General features: G+C 40.1%; 1 protein-coding gene across 1 annotated transcript; it reads left to right on the top strand.

The window, feature by feature from the left end:
* Nucleotides 1-2,866: 2,866 nt before the first annotated feature.
* IRX4 (iroquois homeobox 4) lies at nt 2,867-8,849 on the top strand. Its single transcript, XM_045006624.1, has 5 exons — nt 2,867-3,478; nt 4,213-4,464; nt 5,521-5,627; nt 7,113-7,426; nt 7,716-8,849. Exons 1-5 carry the CDS (start codon nt 3,434-3,436, stop codon nt 8,456-8,458), a joined length of 1,461 nt encoding a protein of 486 aa, XP_044862559.1. The 5' UTR covers nt 2,867-3,433; the 3' UTR covers nt 8,459-8,849.
* Nucleotides 8,850-16,798: the final 7,949 nt, after the last annotated feature.

Genomic DNA, 16,798 nt, shown 5'->3' with positions numbered 1-16,798 from the left:
TGTCAAGGTAATGCCCGTTTTATTATGTAAATTATTTAAAAAATGTAAAGACAGTTTTCTTGGGAGTACCGATTGGTGCTGGTATAATGCGGAGTTAGGGTAAAGTAATATAACAGGCAGACTAGAAAAAATGACAAATTATTATAGTGATTAATAAGAGAACCTTCAGAGCAGAAAACCGGATATCAGCGGATTTGCCTGATACAGGGTAGTGAAAGACATTGTAGACGTATAAATAGACAAGGAATATAAATATTGAATCTGGTCTTGTATTGTAAAGATTAATCGACTCATCTAAATATCAATCCTGCTGTGTTATGGGTGTCACTGCTGGGTTGACGTCTGCAGTAGTATCAAAAGAAAAAGACAAGACATGCAGTTTGAAAAACTGTAAGATTGTGCTACAGCTTCTCCAAACAGTTCTCCAGCTCTATCAGCTAATTACAGTGCTTTGCACTGAGCCACTCTTGAGATAAGTGCAGCTGTTTTCCTCCCCAGCACCAGTGCATAATGTTCCAGTGTTTATGTAAGAAAAAGCCAATGCAAATCTCTTAAGGAAGATCATGTTTATACATTCGTGGATTTTCTCAATTATTTTTTTCATAAAATCCTCCAGAAGGTTATACGTTATATTATCTGTAATAATAAATAACTAAAAGTAGCATTGTGTTCTGGAAACGCTGAGTAACTGGAAAGAATAAGTAAGAGTTTCATTGTAGCATAAGCCCCAATGGCTAGTTCATTATCATTCACAGAAAGAAGGTGATATTAGCATTGCAGGTGAGAAAGGAATAAACACACTCTCCCAAGAAATCAATGCGGAATTCAAAAACAATTATTAATGTCATTTGACTCCTGTTCTTTACGCATTTCTCCCGGCTACAGACACTAAACTGTCTGAATAATTTGCATGTCCTGTATCTATTTGTTATTTGGGAACTATTTAAGATGCCGTAGGACACCGCTTGTTATAGTCTAACCCAATCCTAGAACTAGTATTTTCATCTGTAAATTAAAGCAATTACGCAGCAGATATTGTATTATGTGTACTGTGGTCTCCAGATAGTCATCAATCACCCTCAATCGAGCTGTCAGAGTGGGCAGATTCGTTTCTGGGAGGCAGTCTTCCAGCTGGGGAGAAGAAGAGAACATCATCATTAATTAGAGTGTGACCCTGGGGCTATTCACATGTCTGAACCCAGGAATCTCTCCGAGCAAGTCTGCACACCATGGAGCAGCACGCCACTGCACCATCAGCCACGGCTCAAGCGCAACGAGCTGTTCTCTAGTTCCTCCAAAAGGCTCACGGATGCCTGGCTAACTTGCTGCCACATTGCTCTGGCAGTTTGTTGTTCTTTGGAGCCTTAGTTTTAGCAGTTTACTCCCTATACATTATTGACAATTACTACCGCCACAGCAGAGATCACTTCGCCTATGGTGACTCCCAATGCCACATTAGCTGCTTTGCGATGCCGTTATACCCCACAGAAAGGACAGAACTGGTAGCCTGGGTAAATCGAGGAGTTTGTACAGATCATGGGAATTCGGTATTCTGAAAGGAGATTACTTCCCCCTGTTTATTTACCATGACAGGAGTATGTCAAAAGTAAACAACTCGCTTCTGCAATGGGCTTTCAACAACAAAGTTTCACAAAAAGGATTATTAGAACTGTAGGGCAGTGTCAGAAACTGCAGCGCTGCACAGAGCGGGTAAAATGGTTCTGCCTTTTGCCTTTCGGTTCAGACCAGCTCCTGCAGTCCCGGTACCCGGAGCCAGGTGCTGAAGGTCCCCCAGTCCCTACCGAAATCAGCGGGAGTTGGGGATGGTCAGCCGCAAGTGGAATTGGGCCTTTCATCCCCACTCAAGCAACACGCCAACTAAATCAAATGGGAGTGTAATCTCGGGCGTGAAACCGCGGGATTTGGCTCCACAGAGCGATTTAAAACACTTCTCATGTATAAACGGACTCTTTCTGCTCCAGATCCATAGTGGGAGAGCTATTGAGATTAACGAAATACAGTCTAAAAGCGCTTGAAAACAATGAAGGGACCGATCCTGATACCATTGAAAACAATGGGAGTTTTACCATTGGCTACAGTGGGGATAGGATTAGGCCCTTGATTTGTAAAATTGTTTGACCTGCCATGCTCACACAAACAATAATGTTTAAATTATATCATCTAGGTCACCCGCCTCTAAAGGGGGAATGCTACGCTTCAAACAGAGTCTAAAACACCGAAGAAAGCTATTTTAATAACTCATCTCAAAAGGCAGAGTTGAGGTGATATCAAGAGTGCTATGAGTGTGAGTTTTCCCAGAATATCGGGTAAAAAGCTGCTAACTCTACATTTTAAATATTTTGTAACCCATAAAGACACACGGTTCTTTGATAAATTCGCCATCCAACCACATAAAGTATCATTGTCCCATTCCGACCCTGCGTTCTCGCGGCACCTTACTGTCACTTCAATGCATGAGCAAAGCAGGATCGGACCCTACAGAAGGTAAAAGTTGACTTTTCTAACACAATTACAAATATTGACACCGTGATCAAATTCTTTTCAATGTGAACACCCAGGTGGAACGTATATTTATAGTGGTTTTAAATTTAATCGCGCATCTGGACTAAAGAATGCAAAAAAACCCACCCCAAAACTGCATGCCATGTGGTTTATTGTCAGTGTTACTGCTAATTTTAACTGTTGATTAAATCTTAAATGAAGACTCACTCGTGTGTCTCTTCATATGTCTCGTTTGTAATTGAGACTAATTATTGTGGTGGGGTGGGCAGAAGCAGCTGCTCATTAATTAATTTCTAATTAAAAGGGTTTGCCATCCTTCAGTGACTAAGGGGGGGGATCTTAGTTGGTGTAATATTGATTCTTGAGATCAAAACCATTCACAGTCGTCCTACAAAACCATATTCAAATACTATAAACTCAAGTATCTGATGTTTGGGTGCTCTCCAAACTCTGCTTTGTATATTCTTAACACAAACTCAAACCTACCCAAATGAATGTTAAACTTGCAAACGGGTCAAATTGAGTAGGCTTAATGTAACGTCAGAGTCTCTGCTGTTTATAAAACGTGTATCTGAGTTGAACTGTTTGAACTACTTTTCTTTTATGTTCTTTTTTTCGTGTGTGCAAAACATTTATTTCTGTCGCCACGTTTGTCAATCTCTGAGGCCACATGTAGAAATTACTTCTAGTTTGTAGCTGTAGAAAAAATGCTACATTTATTATACATCTTTTTAGTTTAAAAAGTTTAAGATTCATGTAGGTAAATTAAATATGGTATTCTGCTTCGTCCTATAAGCATCTAGGAACCTGTGGTTACCAATCAATTGGTACAATAGAGCAGAGCAAGGCTGCAATAGCGTGCAGATCAGACGTCTCTCCTTGTTTCTAGATAACTGGGAGCCTCTGTACCATGTCATATCCTCAGTTTGGATACCCTTACTCTTCTGCACCCCAGGTAAGACTCTATTGTCCGCAAACGTTAATTGATTGAATTTCAGTCATTATTGATTTCTACCGTTCAGTGCTAAAAGCTGCAGTGTTCCTTTACAGTACGTGAAAGCGTGAAATTGGTTACGCACTCAGTCTGTTTATAAGATATTTAAGTTTGTGTGCATATTTGTAAAATGAAAGGAGCATACAGTATTTAGGGTGTTCTGGGGGGCGGGGGAGGCGAGACGAAAGGAGAAGGGGGATGGAAACCCTCCAAGAATAATATTTTATCTTCCGGATTAGGTTTACTATTTACACACTGAAAAGGGAAGTTACTGAAATATCTATTGTAGAAACATAATGGGATATTTGAAACCCGCGGTTTAATAATAGATGTATGTAGGGCTGTTACAAATCTGCAGTCAAAATAAATATGCATGAGTGATTTAGAAAAAAAAAGGTTTAAAAACGCAGATGGGGAGCATTGTGCTGCAAGTGAAGACAAATGATGTCAACACTTTGTACAACCCATTATAAAAGTTACTTTTAAAAGCATTTAGTATAAGCAGCCTGAAAACCTGACGTAGCCGCCCCCTTGTAGAGATTTTCATCAAACACTTGAGAGTTGTGTCTTCCTTTTTTAACTGATAAAATATCTAATCTGTACATTTCCCGAAACCTTAATTTCCTCTGCCTTTAAAGGGAACAAATGTCAAAACTTATCTGCAGGTTTTAAAAAGTTTTCCTCCTTTCCCTTAGTTCCTGATGACCACCAATTCCCTGACAACTTGCTGTGAGTCTAGTGGCAGGACTCTGACAGATTCAGGCGCTGCAGCCTCGGCTCAGACCCCAGTCTATTGTCCTGTGTACGAAAGCAGGCTGTTAGCCACAGCCAGACATGAGCTCAATTCTGCAGCTGCCTTAGGAGTCTATGGAAATCCTTACACAAGTACCCAGGGCTATGGAAACTACGTTACCTATGGTACTGAAGCTTCTGCCTTCTATTCTTTGGTAAGCAATCCTAGAATCTTCTTGTCACTCATTAGTAAAACAAATCCCAGCTCAAAAGATAAATGAAAACATATCTTCTCGCTTCTTGGCTTGCGTGTTAGAGTCCTCCCTAGAGGAAATCTGTGTTCTCCCCTCTCTTCTGAATTGGAACTGTTCACTCAGACTAAAATTCACGTGCTGTTATGTTTAGATTGCTATATTAAGTCAGTCATGTTTTCAGGACAGAGACCACTTTAAGTAGTTCTACTAAATACCTAAATACATGTAGTTGTTTACGTAAGCCTATTTTCTGACTATCGACGCATAGCTCTGCCTTTTTAGCGCTCTCTCTAATTATAAGTATGCTTAACAGTTACATGATACTACAGTTAAAAGATAGTTCTGTGAAACTGATGAACGACACTGGAATGAACGATATAGCTAGGTTGGTAGTTCAAAGTTGCATATACAGAGGAGCAGAACAATCGATATACCTTGGAATGAGCTTTTTCTTTGGCATCATTATAGCATGGGTTAATGTGTGTATTGATTTCACTGGCTGCTGAAATTCCAGACCTTTGCTACAGCCAAAACATATCTTACTGTAAGACCACAGCAGTAAAGTTGCCATTCATCTTTCATTTCCTTTGCACGTTGTATTTCTGATTAATTAAAGGAGATAGTTGTGAATAGCTAGGATGTCATTAAAAGTTTAAACGCTTGTTGTCACTTTCTAGGTCATTGTTTTATAATGTTAATACATGTAATGTGCTCTCGGTTCTGTAGAGAAGGGAACTGTGAATTAAGCTTTCGCTAGTTATTTCGGTTAGGAGAATACTTGTTAATAAGAAGGGACACCGGTTCATTATTGTAATCAAATACGAGGCAATTGTTTTGGACCCAAACACTGCTGTGGAAAACAATATATTCCATAGCAACATTGTAACATTTGTTTTACCTTTTACCATAAATGTAACAAGCCAATTCACTTCCCTTAGCCACTTCTAAGGCGAGAGACGGGGCGGCGGGACTGGGGGTGGGAACTGGTGAAAGGACACACTCGATTTTGTGTTACAGAACAGTTTCGACGCGAAGGATGGGAGTGGATCTGCGCATGCGGGCATTACCCAGGCGGCTGCCTACTATCCCTACGATCACACACTCAGTCAGTATCAATATGACAGGTAAGAAACAAACAATTAAACAGACGTAACGACGAGTGATTTTTCTAAGCAGGAGACATTTTAAACAGTGAAACACTGTGTCCGTTTAACAATGAATTATTAATCAAGGTAAGACAGGCAAATAAATAATTAGACAAAATGGAAGCCTACATTTCTCCTTTGACAAACCTTACATTTGTATATTACCTGGAGACTGAAGAGGGACCTACTGGGCAGGCTGCTCAAACAGTGTAGTAAAAACCAAAGCTTTCTTCTGAATGTTAACATTCAATCTCTAAATTAATCATGGGGGGAGGGGCGGTGGAGAGGGGGACAGGCTAAATATCCACAAATTTGTGTTTGTCAGCACTGAGCAGTGTTCTGGGGCTACATCAGTAACCCTGTGCCTGACCCCTGACTTTAGCAAACTATGTATCAAGTATCCTACGTCCCCCTTTTCGACATGTAATTCAATTAATTTCATTATTCTACTATAGTAAACTGAATGTTTTAACAAATGGGAGTAGCTTTGAAAAACTCAAATAATGAGGCCTAAATACCTTGGGAGTACTTGAAGTGATCATACCAATTTATCTTGGTTCTCTCATAATATTTTATAGAAACTTTTTCTAAGTATATGTTTATGTTTAAACAAATTGTTCTCCCAACCCAGCACGTGGTCCTTTACTTTTCAAGGAGCTATACTTTCCACTAGCCATTTTTTTATTAATTAGCTTTTCCTATATTGTGTTAAATTGAACAGTCCTTTTATCTTCGGTATGTTTATTAGTTTTAAAACAGCACAAAACCACTTAAACCATCTCAACCTTTTAAGCCCACTGGGTGCCGATGACCTTTCCTGAATGATGTGCATTAAATATTCAGGTGCAGTCCAGTGTCTTCTGCGTCACGTTTTTACAATTTCAGGAACAAAAGGGTAGGAGAGATTACTAATAAAAGGAATAAAGAGGAAATATATTTCTGTTAACAGTTACACCCTGAGGTCACTTAAATGTATTTTATCTGAGCAGGATTTATCAAACAGCTGAAAAGCAGAACTTTTGTGTGCGGGTCTATGCGTTTCTAAGATGTTTCTGTCACACAAGTTGTTAAAATGGACTTTGCCATTTACTTGAATAAAAATAGACATTTTCTTTTCTATTTATTCTTCAAAGGTTATTGTACAATTGAATTAAAACATTTCTTATGCCCAGTATTTCTTATTTTAAAATGGTACGTTATCATTGCTTCTTTCTTACCACTGAATTGTTGGGGTAAATCATTACTAAAAGCCTTTTACGACCCCTCAGGTTTTGATACAGTATTCCTCTGACTGTGATTAGTGCTAGAAGAAGGTTCAGCTAATGCTCTCTCCTAGGACCTGGTCCAAATTCCACGTATCTTTCCTTTGGCTTCAGTGGGCTTTGGATCAGGTGCTCACAGACCACCTCGCTGTATCTTTGACATGATCTACATATGGTGTCATATATGTCTTGTGAACTACAGATATGGCACCATGGACGGAGGCACCCGAAGAAAAAACGCTACTCGTGAAACCACCAGTACACTGAAGGCATGGCTGCAGGAGCACAGGAAGAACCCCTACCCCACCAAGGGCGAGAAGATCATGCTGGCCATCATCACCAAGATGACCCTCACCCAGGTCTCCACCTGGTTTGCCAATGCCCGGAGGAGGCTCAAGAAGGAGAACAAGATGACCTGGCCTCCAAGGAACAAGTGTTCCGATGAGAAGAGATCCTACGAAGAGGAAGAGGAGGAAGAGTCACAGGAAGACAATATGAAGAACGATAAAAACGATGGTATCTTATTAAATATACATTTACAATTAACCAGCAAAATTCTAGAGTAGCCAGATCAGTTTTCAGTTTCCCTTTTGACTGTTTTTATCATGAGTGTTGTTGCATAAGCGGATAGGATATGCTTATGAATTGCACATAGCCTAGAAACATATATACAGAATTGCAGTTGTATTCTTTATTAGAAACGCCCTTTTAAATAGTACTCCGGATCTTTAGAGATGGTATTACTTTAAAGAAGCACTGTGGTGCTATTTATTCCGTATGCTTTACTGTTTTCCCATTCCTGCAGAGGCCACCAGCAAAGAAGAAAAAGAGCTGGAACTGAGTGATTTGGATGACTTTGACCCCATTGAGTCGGAGAGTTCAGAATGCGAATTGAAACAGCCCTTCCAGCACCTGGAGAGCAGCCAGATAAGGGCAGCCGACCCATGTGCTACTGATCATTGCAAGGAGCCTTCTCTAAAGACGCCCATCCCAGCGGCCACCATTGAAGAAGACCTGGAAAGGGCTAAAAACTGTCTCAAGAATGTGGTGGACGAATGTGAGCAAGACTTAATCAATGTAAGGCAGAGAAGCTGTGAGTCGAAAATGTGTTTCCAGCAAGGGCAACAAATATTGGAGACAAAGCCCAGGATTTGGTCCCTGGCTCACACTGCCACTTCTCTAAACCAAACTGAGTATCCTTCCTGCATGCTGAAACGCCAAGGAGTCTCCTCCTCCGTTGCAGTTTCTGCTCCTGTTAGTGTCATTGACAGACATCAGGATTCCCCAGTCACCAATCTCAGGAACTGGGTGGATGGGGTGTTTCATGACCCCATATTCAGACACAGTACTTTGAATCAAGCTTTGAGCAACACAACAGTTTCCTGGGCTACTACCAAAGGGGCCATTCTGGAAACGGGATCTTTAGGACGCTCAATTGGGAACAGTACTAACGTGCTAAAAGGCCAACTGTCAAACTTGTCCCACCAGGACTCAAATAAAGAATTTCTTGCATTTCCCAAATCAGGAAGCAAAATGTTTTGTTCTTAACAACACCCCAAGTGGCAAAGAACTTTCTAACACCTGAAGAGTGGGATACACTGAAAAGAGATTTGGAAGAATTTAAATTTAAATATAATTTTTTTAAATGACAAAGATAAGGATTTAAGTTCAGTTTGCTTAGTTAAACGGGCAGACTTTATTCATTGCTGTTTTGAAGAATTTCTGTTGGCTGCGACTTTAAGGGATCAATGTCGTGAAAATAATTTAACTCCATGTCTAAAAGCACGTACTATAGTGTAGGCGTACTTAAAAGTTTACATCCAAAAGTTTACAAACGAGAAATTTAAATTCTGATATTTAATTTAAGGCATGCCAATATTAGTTATAAAGACTTCTCAGATTTTTTCTTCTGATTTCATTGTTACATATAATTCACAAACGGCACTTATACCAAGTTTACACTATTGCACAAATTTACCTTGACAAATATATTAAAAAAGTATGTTCACTCCAATAAATTGTCTGTTTCAGAAGTAAAAATTAGTGGTGGCGTTTTGCGTTACAAAATAAATATGTTCCAGTTTTAGAATGTGTGTTCATGGATGTTCCAGTAATTTAAAGAAATGTCAAGATGATTGCATTAATACTAGAAAAAGTTCATGAAATGTCAATAAATCATTAGCATAACTACAAACAAATTTATTTAAATCAGAAATATTGATACTTTTTCATTGGGCCTTATTTTTTTTCTCTTTCTGTGTGTATAAAGGAATCCAGAATGTTCTAAACTCGGAGATCCTTGAGCAAATAACGGTCTAAGATTTCTCCTTTGAACAGGTAGTTATTGTTATGTTTTTAAGTACAACACTACATTTACCAGGTTGTACTCTGTTAAAGAACGCCGTGTTAATGAATACTGTGTGTTACACTGGAATATGGATGTCCAGTCTCAAGAGCCCTTCTCTGCTAGAGAAACACAGGGCCATCCATCATTACATTTGTTGAGTTTGACAGTTGTCATCCAGGAAAGGAGGGGGAAAAGAAAAACAATAACAGGAGTTAAATATTCATCCTTTAAAACAATATTAGAAAGAAAGAAAGAAAGAAAGAAAGAAAATGTGAGAGGAGAGAGAAGTGTAGTTGTGCTCTAGATTTGCTGACATAAAGGGGGGGGGGACAGAAGGAGGAGAGAAAAAAGTAGACTCCAGCTGCCCACTAATATGAGGGTAGACAGTGTCCGCCGCATAAACCCGAGAACAGAGAAGGGGGAGGTGGATCTTGGAGACTAGGCTGGGGAAAATCACCCCGGGACCCAGGGTTTGCCGCTGTGGCAGGGGAATCTCTTTTTATGAGTGCGAAGCAATTGATTCACATGGAAAATTTGATATTTTAAAGAACCGTTTTAGCTTCAAGCTCCTCTGATAGTATGAAGAATCGTTGATTCTCCATGAATATTTCAGCACTTCAGGACAGATGCTTTACCGTTTTGACATTAAATAGAGTGCAGCCAAGAGAAAGAGCTCGTTCTCCGTGTGATTCAGGAGGTCTCGCTGCCAATTTACCAGTTAAATAACAAGCGTTTTAAACATTTCCCTTTCAATCCCGGAGTCGAAACAAACTTTCTGTTCTGCAAGCAGGGGAAAATAAAGAAATGATAAACCAAACCTGACAGAAATAAGAAAATTAATCTTCTTAAAATACCAGTTTATAATCCAGAGGAGCCCTATCAACTGGTGGGGCAAGAGTTAAACGCTCACAATGGGATTGAAGTAGGAACATGACAAAAACCCTGCATCCTTTCCCATACTTCGTCCCCCCAAAATTAAAACAAAGACCAGAAATGAAACAGAGCGCTAGCCCCAGGAGTTTGTAAAGAAATCTCGAGACAGCAACTAGTTAAAATATAAAACACACCAGCCCGCAAACTTTAGAGTGAGACCGGTTAGTGCAGCAATTGAATAAAGGAATCTGGGTGTGGGGAGTAGATCAAACCCTTCCCCTCTCTGAAAGCAGCTGTAATTGGATTGTATCCAGTCATATTCCCTGTCATTGTATTGACTTTCGCTCTCTTGGATGATATTATCGAGATCACTGAACCTCGCTGCTGATCTGGCTGTCAAAAGGCTGAGACAGGAGCCCCCGGCCTGGAAAACGTGCATCAGCCAAGATAATTTGAAGTGAAATTTTCATTTTGACAGTAAACCCCTCAATTTCTAAAGGCTCTGCACCCGGAGATCTCGGTGGCAGGGGGAGGCTTTACAGAAAGCCACGTCTTAAACTGAAAAGGGCAAAAGAACTCGAATTAGTTGTAATAGATAAAAGGGCAAAAATAAAGAGTCAAGGGTACTTGACAGTAATAGCGAAAGTGGAGTCTCTGGGGAGAAGTGTTCTCAGCTAGAGTCTGGGCCGGCAGGAATTTTAATGCAGCAGGCCGGCCGGAGAGCTTTCCACTGAAGCCCTTTAGACAAAGCAAATTTTAAAAAAACCAACATAAGGTAGAAGGGACGAGAGGGAAGGGGGCGCAAGTATTCCGCCATCAAACCAGCGGTAGAAGCAAATGGGACAGCATAAGCACCACATAAGAGAAAATACTGGAGTCCGTGGTAGCTATGCTAAAGCAAACCTGTACGTGTGTGTCTATACGCGTGTTGTATATGTAAGTACGTGTGTACGTGCTAATGTTTCGCTGCAGATTTCAACTTCGGTGTTATTGAGGATGTATGGGGGGAGGCCCGAAGATTTCATTATCCAATACAATGATAGCCAAGTGAGTATGACAGGAACACAAAGCCATATGTAGAGACAACATTATGAAGTAAATATAATTCAGATAATGTATTTCTCTAAATCTGCTGTACCACATAAAATCAACACATGTACGGAATGCTAAATTATTCAAAACACACTTTCTGTGTATAATTACAGGAATTTTACCCTCAGAGGAAACAACAATATGGCATTAAAATTGGTCTGATTTCTATAGAGTTTTTTTGCACTTTTGCACATATATCGTGGCCAGGCTTTTGAAAAATGGTAACAAATGCTCTTGGAGATAATAACTGACAATATTGACTTACATTCAAATCTGGGGAAAGAACTCCCCAAATAATATTTAAAATAAAGGCAATAAAATTATATTCAAGGCAAAAACGTTCCAATATTATAAATTAGAAAAATACTTTACTTTACCCCTTAATGCTATGTCACTGTCATTATAAAACAAGTTCGAATAAGTTTGCACCGGCTATCTAACAGGACCTGATTGCGGTAGGCTACAGGTATATAGGATGCTCTTTGTATGGAATCAGAATTTTGTTTTGGGGTGTTTTTTATCCTTGTCTAGAGATTAGCGGTCAGGCATAACAGATCATTCAAAAGCATCCATAAAGTGTGAACAAAAGACTATGAGAAATTAATCTTTTCTATTTGATCCAATAGCACAAGTCAAAGATCACTTTCAACTGTTCCTTGGCTTGGGTGGCAGGGGGGAGGGGCACTAAGAAAGAAAGCCATATCACTTGGATAGATATACAAAGCAGAAATATAAAGAGGAGATCAAAAAGAAGGGAGAAGAAAGAAAAAAAAACATGGAGAAAACGGTCTGAAACTGAGAGACTCTAAATCATTCAGCCATGGCAAATTCAAACACACAAAGGAGGGGATGCTAAATTAACAGTGCTTTTTACATAGAGCCCAAATAAAACTGTAATCAGCGACGCGTTACTTTTCATTAAGCGAGTTTGACAGCAGCATATTCAGCCTCGACAAGGGAACAGGAGCGAAGAAATATACGGCTCTCCTAGCCCGAGTCATAAGATAATTCCTTAAGCTCCATTAACAACTCTTAGCCGCAGGAAATGGGCTCCCTGAAAACATCTCCAAATCTAAAAGCTTTATCGACCTCTCAAACCTCTGCTGATGGTTCTATTTTTTAAAAAAACTTAAGGGAGAGACGTCCAGCAAGGTAATAGACTTTGACACAACACCTTCTTAACTAGAGAGAGAGAGGCAGAGAAAACGAGACCTTAAATGATATTTAAAAGGCAGCCAATTAAGATTTAAAATGATTGTCTCCTGAGATTATGCATGTGATTTATGTCACCTACTTTTTCCCAGGCATGCATGCAAAACTGCAACTGGGCAGATAGCCTGTTCTTTAAATAATAATATATATATTTTTAATAAATAGTAGCACTTAACTATCTGTAGCTATCTCAAGAAATTTTAAATATTAAGCTAATAAGAGGTTGGACTTTAGATATTCTAATTGAAAGAATACATTGCAGCAGTCACCTACTTTATCTGTAGTCAATTAAAAGACAACCAAATAAATCATACAAACATTTTATTTTAACTTTTATGAGCATAATTTTAAAATAAATTTTACTCTGTGTTCATGTCTGACTAGTAAAGACTTTTAATTAGTACATTTCTCACACAACAGAATGAAATAGCTTTCAGTTCATCCACACAGTAAGAAGACTTTTTTGTCTTTAGAGGATTTGGAATAGCACGTATATTAGAGACAGGCTGGTTGTGAGGGTACCTCAAACTTAATAAAGTCTTAGTGATGTATATTTACCCTTTGTCCTTAAATCTGCCCTTCAAATAATTTGAAATTTATTTCTTGTATTGTATTAAATGCCAAGAAATGTTAACTTTTACTTTAATAATTTCATCCAAAAAGCCCTGGAAATGAGAATAAGGGCTGAAATTCTTTGGGTGGTATTGGAAAGATCTCCAAATAGTGTGAGTTTGGGAGTGGAAGATGGCAGCGGGGAAAGGGAATTATTCAGAGCCTATGTGATCAGACCCTCCCTTGGAGGAGTTTAGATCTAATCACAATCTGATGGAGCTAGAACTAAACTTTCAGCATTTATGCTTTTTTGTGTGGCACTTGTGAGTTTAATTCCTACCTGTACCTTTGTAGATGTAAACCTGGAAAAGGGAGCTTTTTATGGCCAGTGCTGTGTGTGCATGTGTATAGAAGGTACCACATTATCTAGATTTTCCACAATGTGCAAAATTTAATATTTAGCATTTGTATACCATTTTTCATTCCCTTTACACACATTAATTTTCAAAGCACTTCTGTGAAGCAGGTATTATTATACCCATTTTACAGAAGGGTAAATTGAGGCACAGAAAGGTTACATGACTTGCTGAGGTGATTCAGCAAGAAAGTGGCAGAGCCAGAAATTAGAATCTGGGCATCCTGACTCTCAAACCCCTGCTTCAGGCCCTGACTCAGCAAGGCTCTTAATGCCTAACTTTAAACACATGAGGAATCTCAGTGAAGCTAATGGGACTACTCATGTGATTAAATATAGGCACATGCTTAAGTCCCTTGTTGTACTGGGACCTTACGCACTAAATAATTTTATAATTTAGTTAAGGTTTTGTTTGTTTATTTGTTTGTTTTTTAAAGATTTGCTTCTGCTCCCACTGAGGTTAAAGCCAAAATGTTCACTAAGGAACCTAAGAATGGTATTCACCAAAGCAAGTATCCTAGGCATAGAGCCCAATAACTTAGCTCAATGGGAGATTCCAAGGAGAGGGGTGTGTGCTAAGCCCTATGTCTCTCAGGGAGTTTGGCACCTATGCACAGGCTGCAGTGAAGCACCTATCTACACATGCAAGTGTACACAGTTACTCATCTGTGTACTGATAGAGCATGTATCCTGAACCCATGCCAAGTGTCTAACTATGCTGTGCTGGGCATAGGTATAGGCTGTGCATAGACATGTACCTTCATCCACACTGCCCCTTTTTAGTATGTAACATTAGTGCTGATCTTTCAGGGGCAATATCCCAGAGTCCTGTTTGTTGGAACCACCTTGCTATATGTTGCTGGAACTGTATGCCACCTTCATGCATTTGACAACAGCAGTTTCCTGTCATCTCTCCCTTTTGTCAAACTGCATTGGAGACATGGTCCATGAAGATGTGGATCTGTTCCTGCTATTGTTCATAGGACATATATTCATGTGATGTAGTACCAAATATTAGGTGGAATCGGTCCAAAGAGATTTCAGACAGCAAAGACAGCTGATTCTCAGATGGGGAATGAAATTCCCCTTGGGACCCATAGAACAGATGTGTTGAATAACAGAACTGAAATGGTGTGGTAATGGGTGGAGCATTGCTTCTGGTCCTGAAGAACCAGCATAGTGTGGTGTCCTTTGAAATCTGAGATGATAACTAGTGGCTGCAAATCTTCAGAATGAGGAAGCAGAACTTCATGGAGTTGTGAGCGCAGCTTGCAGAAACCCCAAAGAACCAGAACACTTGATTTTGGAAATGGATACCAGTGCAGATGCAGGTGGCTATCACCCTTTGGATGCCGGCAAGACCTGACAATTACTGGTCAGTTGCCAACCAATTCAGAGTTGGGAAGTCAACTGTCAGGATGGTGGCTGTACAGGTTTGTCAGGCTACCAATACTGAGATCTACCCATGGGTGGTTGCCATAACCCAAATCCCTGAAATTATAGCAGGATACAGATGATGGGTTTTGTGAACTGTGCGGGGGCCATCAACAGAATACACATTTCACCAAAAGAGGACACCAATATGTGAACCATAAAGGTTAATATTCACTGGTTCTCCGAGGCTTGGTGGACCACAGGTGTTAGTTCATGTACACAAATACTGGCACAGGAGAAAGATCCATGATACCAGGGTGTTCAGGAGGTCCAGGTTGTAATTTGGGGGTGGAGGTGGGGAAGAGGGTCTTTATTCCCCCCAAATAATGTGCCTATGTACAGTGTTTCTGTGCCTACCTTTATTTTGGGTGATCCTGCACACCATCTCTGACTGTGGCTCATTGAAGCATTACCCCGACATCACCCACCCAAGGAAAAGGGAATTGAACTACAGACCGAATAGCTTCAGAATGGTGGTGGTGTCTGCATTTGTGTCTGAAAACCTGTTGGTGATGCCTTTGAGCTTGTCTGGATGCCAATGTGGCCAACACAGTTTGAATTATCATGGTATGCTGTCTTTGCATAACATATGCAAGGCTACAGACGCTTTCACAGTCAGATCTGTTTTTAAGGCCTGTGCAGGTAGCCAGATTCCACAGATGTGCACACTGTTCTTGGTTCCCTGCAGGCCAGGAAAATTTGTGATACTGTGCGCGTGTACATAATGGAACAGTGGAGAACCAGCAAGTGACTTAGAACTGTGCCAAGGTACACAATTGTGATGCAGTGGAGCTGCTTGAAAAAGCATTGCCACATACTTCTGTTGCCAGATACCTCAGAGAGTTTCAATCCCCTGCAGTGAATGTACTAACTGAAAGCAGACAGCTGGGGTAGGAACCTCAACGTTAACAACTTTGACAGTGGTTTTGTACTGCCATCATTGAGCAATGTTTTCATTACGTATTAACTGCTCTGTTTTGGGTTGACTTATGGGGAGCACTTCAGCAATGCTAAAGTAATTAAAAAAACAGTTCTTTAAGGTTTGGGGACTTAACACATTCCTTCCTCACAATTCTTTCTGACACCATAGTGCACTGTTCTTATCAGGTATATGCATGATTGATCCCATGGCATGAGTACTGCCATAGTTGCCAGTGGTAATCATTTGATGGGTGTGGAGGAGTCATTAAATCGATGCTCAGCATCAGATATCTTAACTATTTAATTTTGTTTCCTTTGTCACTTAATTTTTAACAAAGATACAAAGAGCTTTAAGTAAAATTCTCCTCTATTTTTTATTGTGGTGTTTTGGATATCAACAGTTATGTTACGGCATACTTTATTGCCATGAACCTTTTTTTTTTTAAACATTAGTGAATTCCTGGCTGCAGGTGCAGGCGTGAAATTGTTAGCATTTCCATGGTTCCACACTTTTACAGAAATCATGCAGCCGTGCTGCGAATCCTGCTACCTCATCCCAAATCTCTGGGAAGTATCATGTTGATCATACTCAGAAAACAACGTGCATGCAGAAGTGAAGGGAAGAGTTACTTTTATTTACATACATATGTAGGACATAGAACGGTTTCTAACAGAAACAAATTAACAAAAAAGAACCCCCAAAAAGACAAAAACAAGCCAAATTCATTCAGAAGTGGGCAAATATTACTTTCAGAGGAGGTTTCCTCATCCTTACCCTCCCTTTTGCCATGACAAGTGGAGAACAGCTGCGGTTGCAGAATATCGTGGAGAGGGACAAATATGGACATGTCCTGTGTGGAATTTGGGGTCTGAACACATGCAGGGCTACAGGGACTGGATCAAGTTCATCATTCACTTCCTGAATGCTTTGGGAGTTCCCCCAAGAGGGGTTTTGGCTGACTGAGGAGTATGTGGTGCTGAGCATCCTGCATGCGCCTCCCTGGCAGGAAAGGAGCTGGGATTCACCACTTCAGCGGCAGCC

Source organism: Mauremys mutica, chromosome 2 (genome assembly GCF_020497125.1).
Source record: "Mauremys mutica isolate MM-2020 ecotype Southern chromosome 2, ASM2049712v1, whole genome shotgun sequence".
Taxonomy (NCBI): Eukaryota; Metazoa; Chordata; order Testudines; family Geoemydidae; genus Mauremys; species Mauremys mutica.
The sequence above is the reverse complement of the archived record's forward strand: the minus strand, read 5'-3'. Positions and strand labels throughout refer to the sequence as shown.

Bases quoted from the DNA above. Each gene is read 5' to 3' on its own strand.
- IRX4 (XM_045006624.1), top strand. From the start codon at position 3,434: ATGTCATATCCTCAGTTTGGATACCCTTACTCTTCTGCACCCCAG. The intron at 3,479-4,212 runs GTAAGACTCTAT...CCTTTCCCTTAG, and splicing joins CTTACTCTTCTGCACCCCAG to TTCCTGATGACCACCAATTC. The intron at 4,465-5,520 runs GTAAGCAATCCT...TTTGTGTTACAG, and splicing joins CTTCTGCCTTCTATTCTTTG to AACAGTTTCGACGCGAAGGA.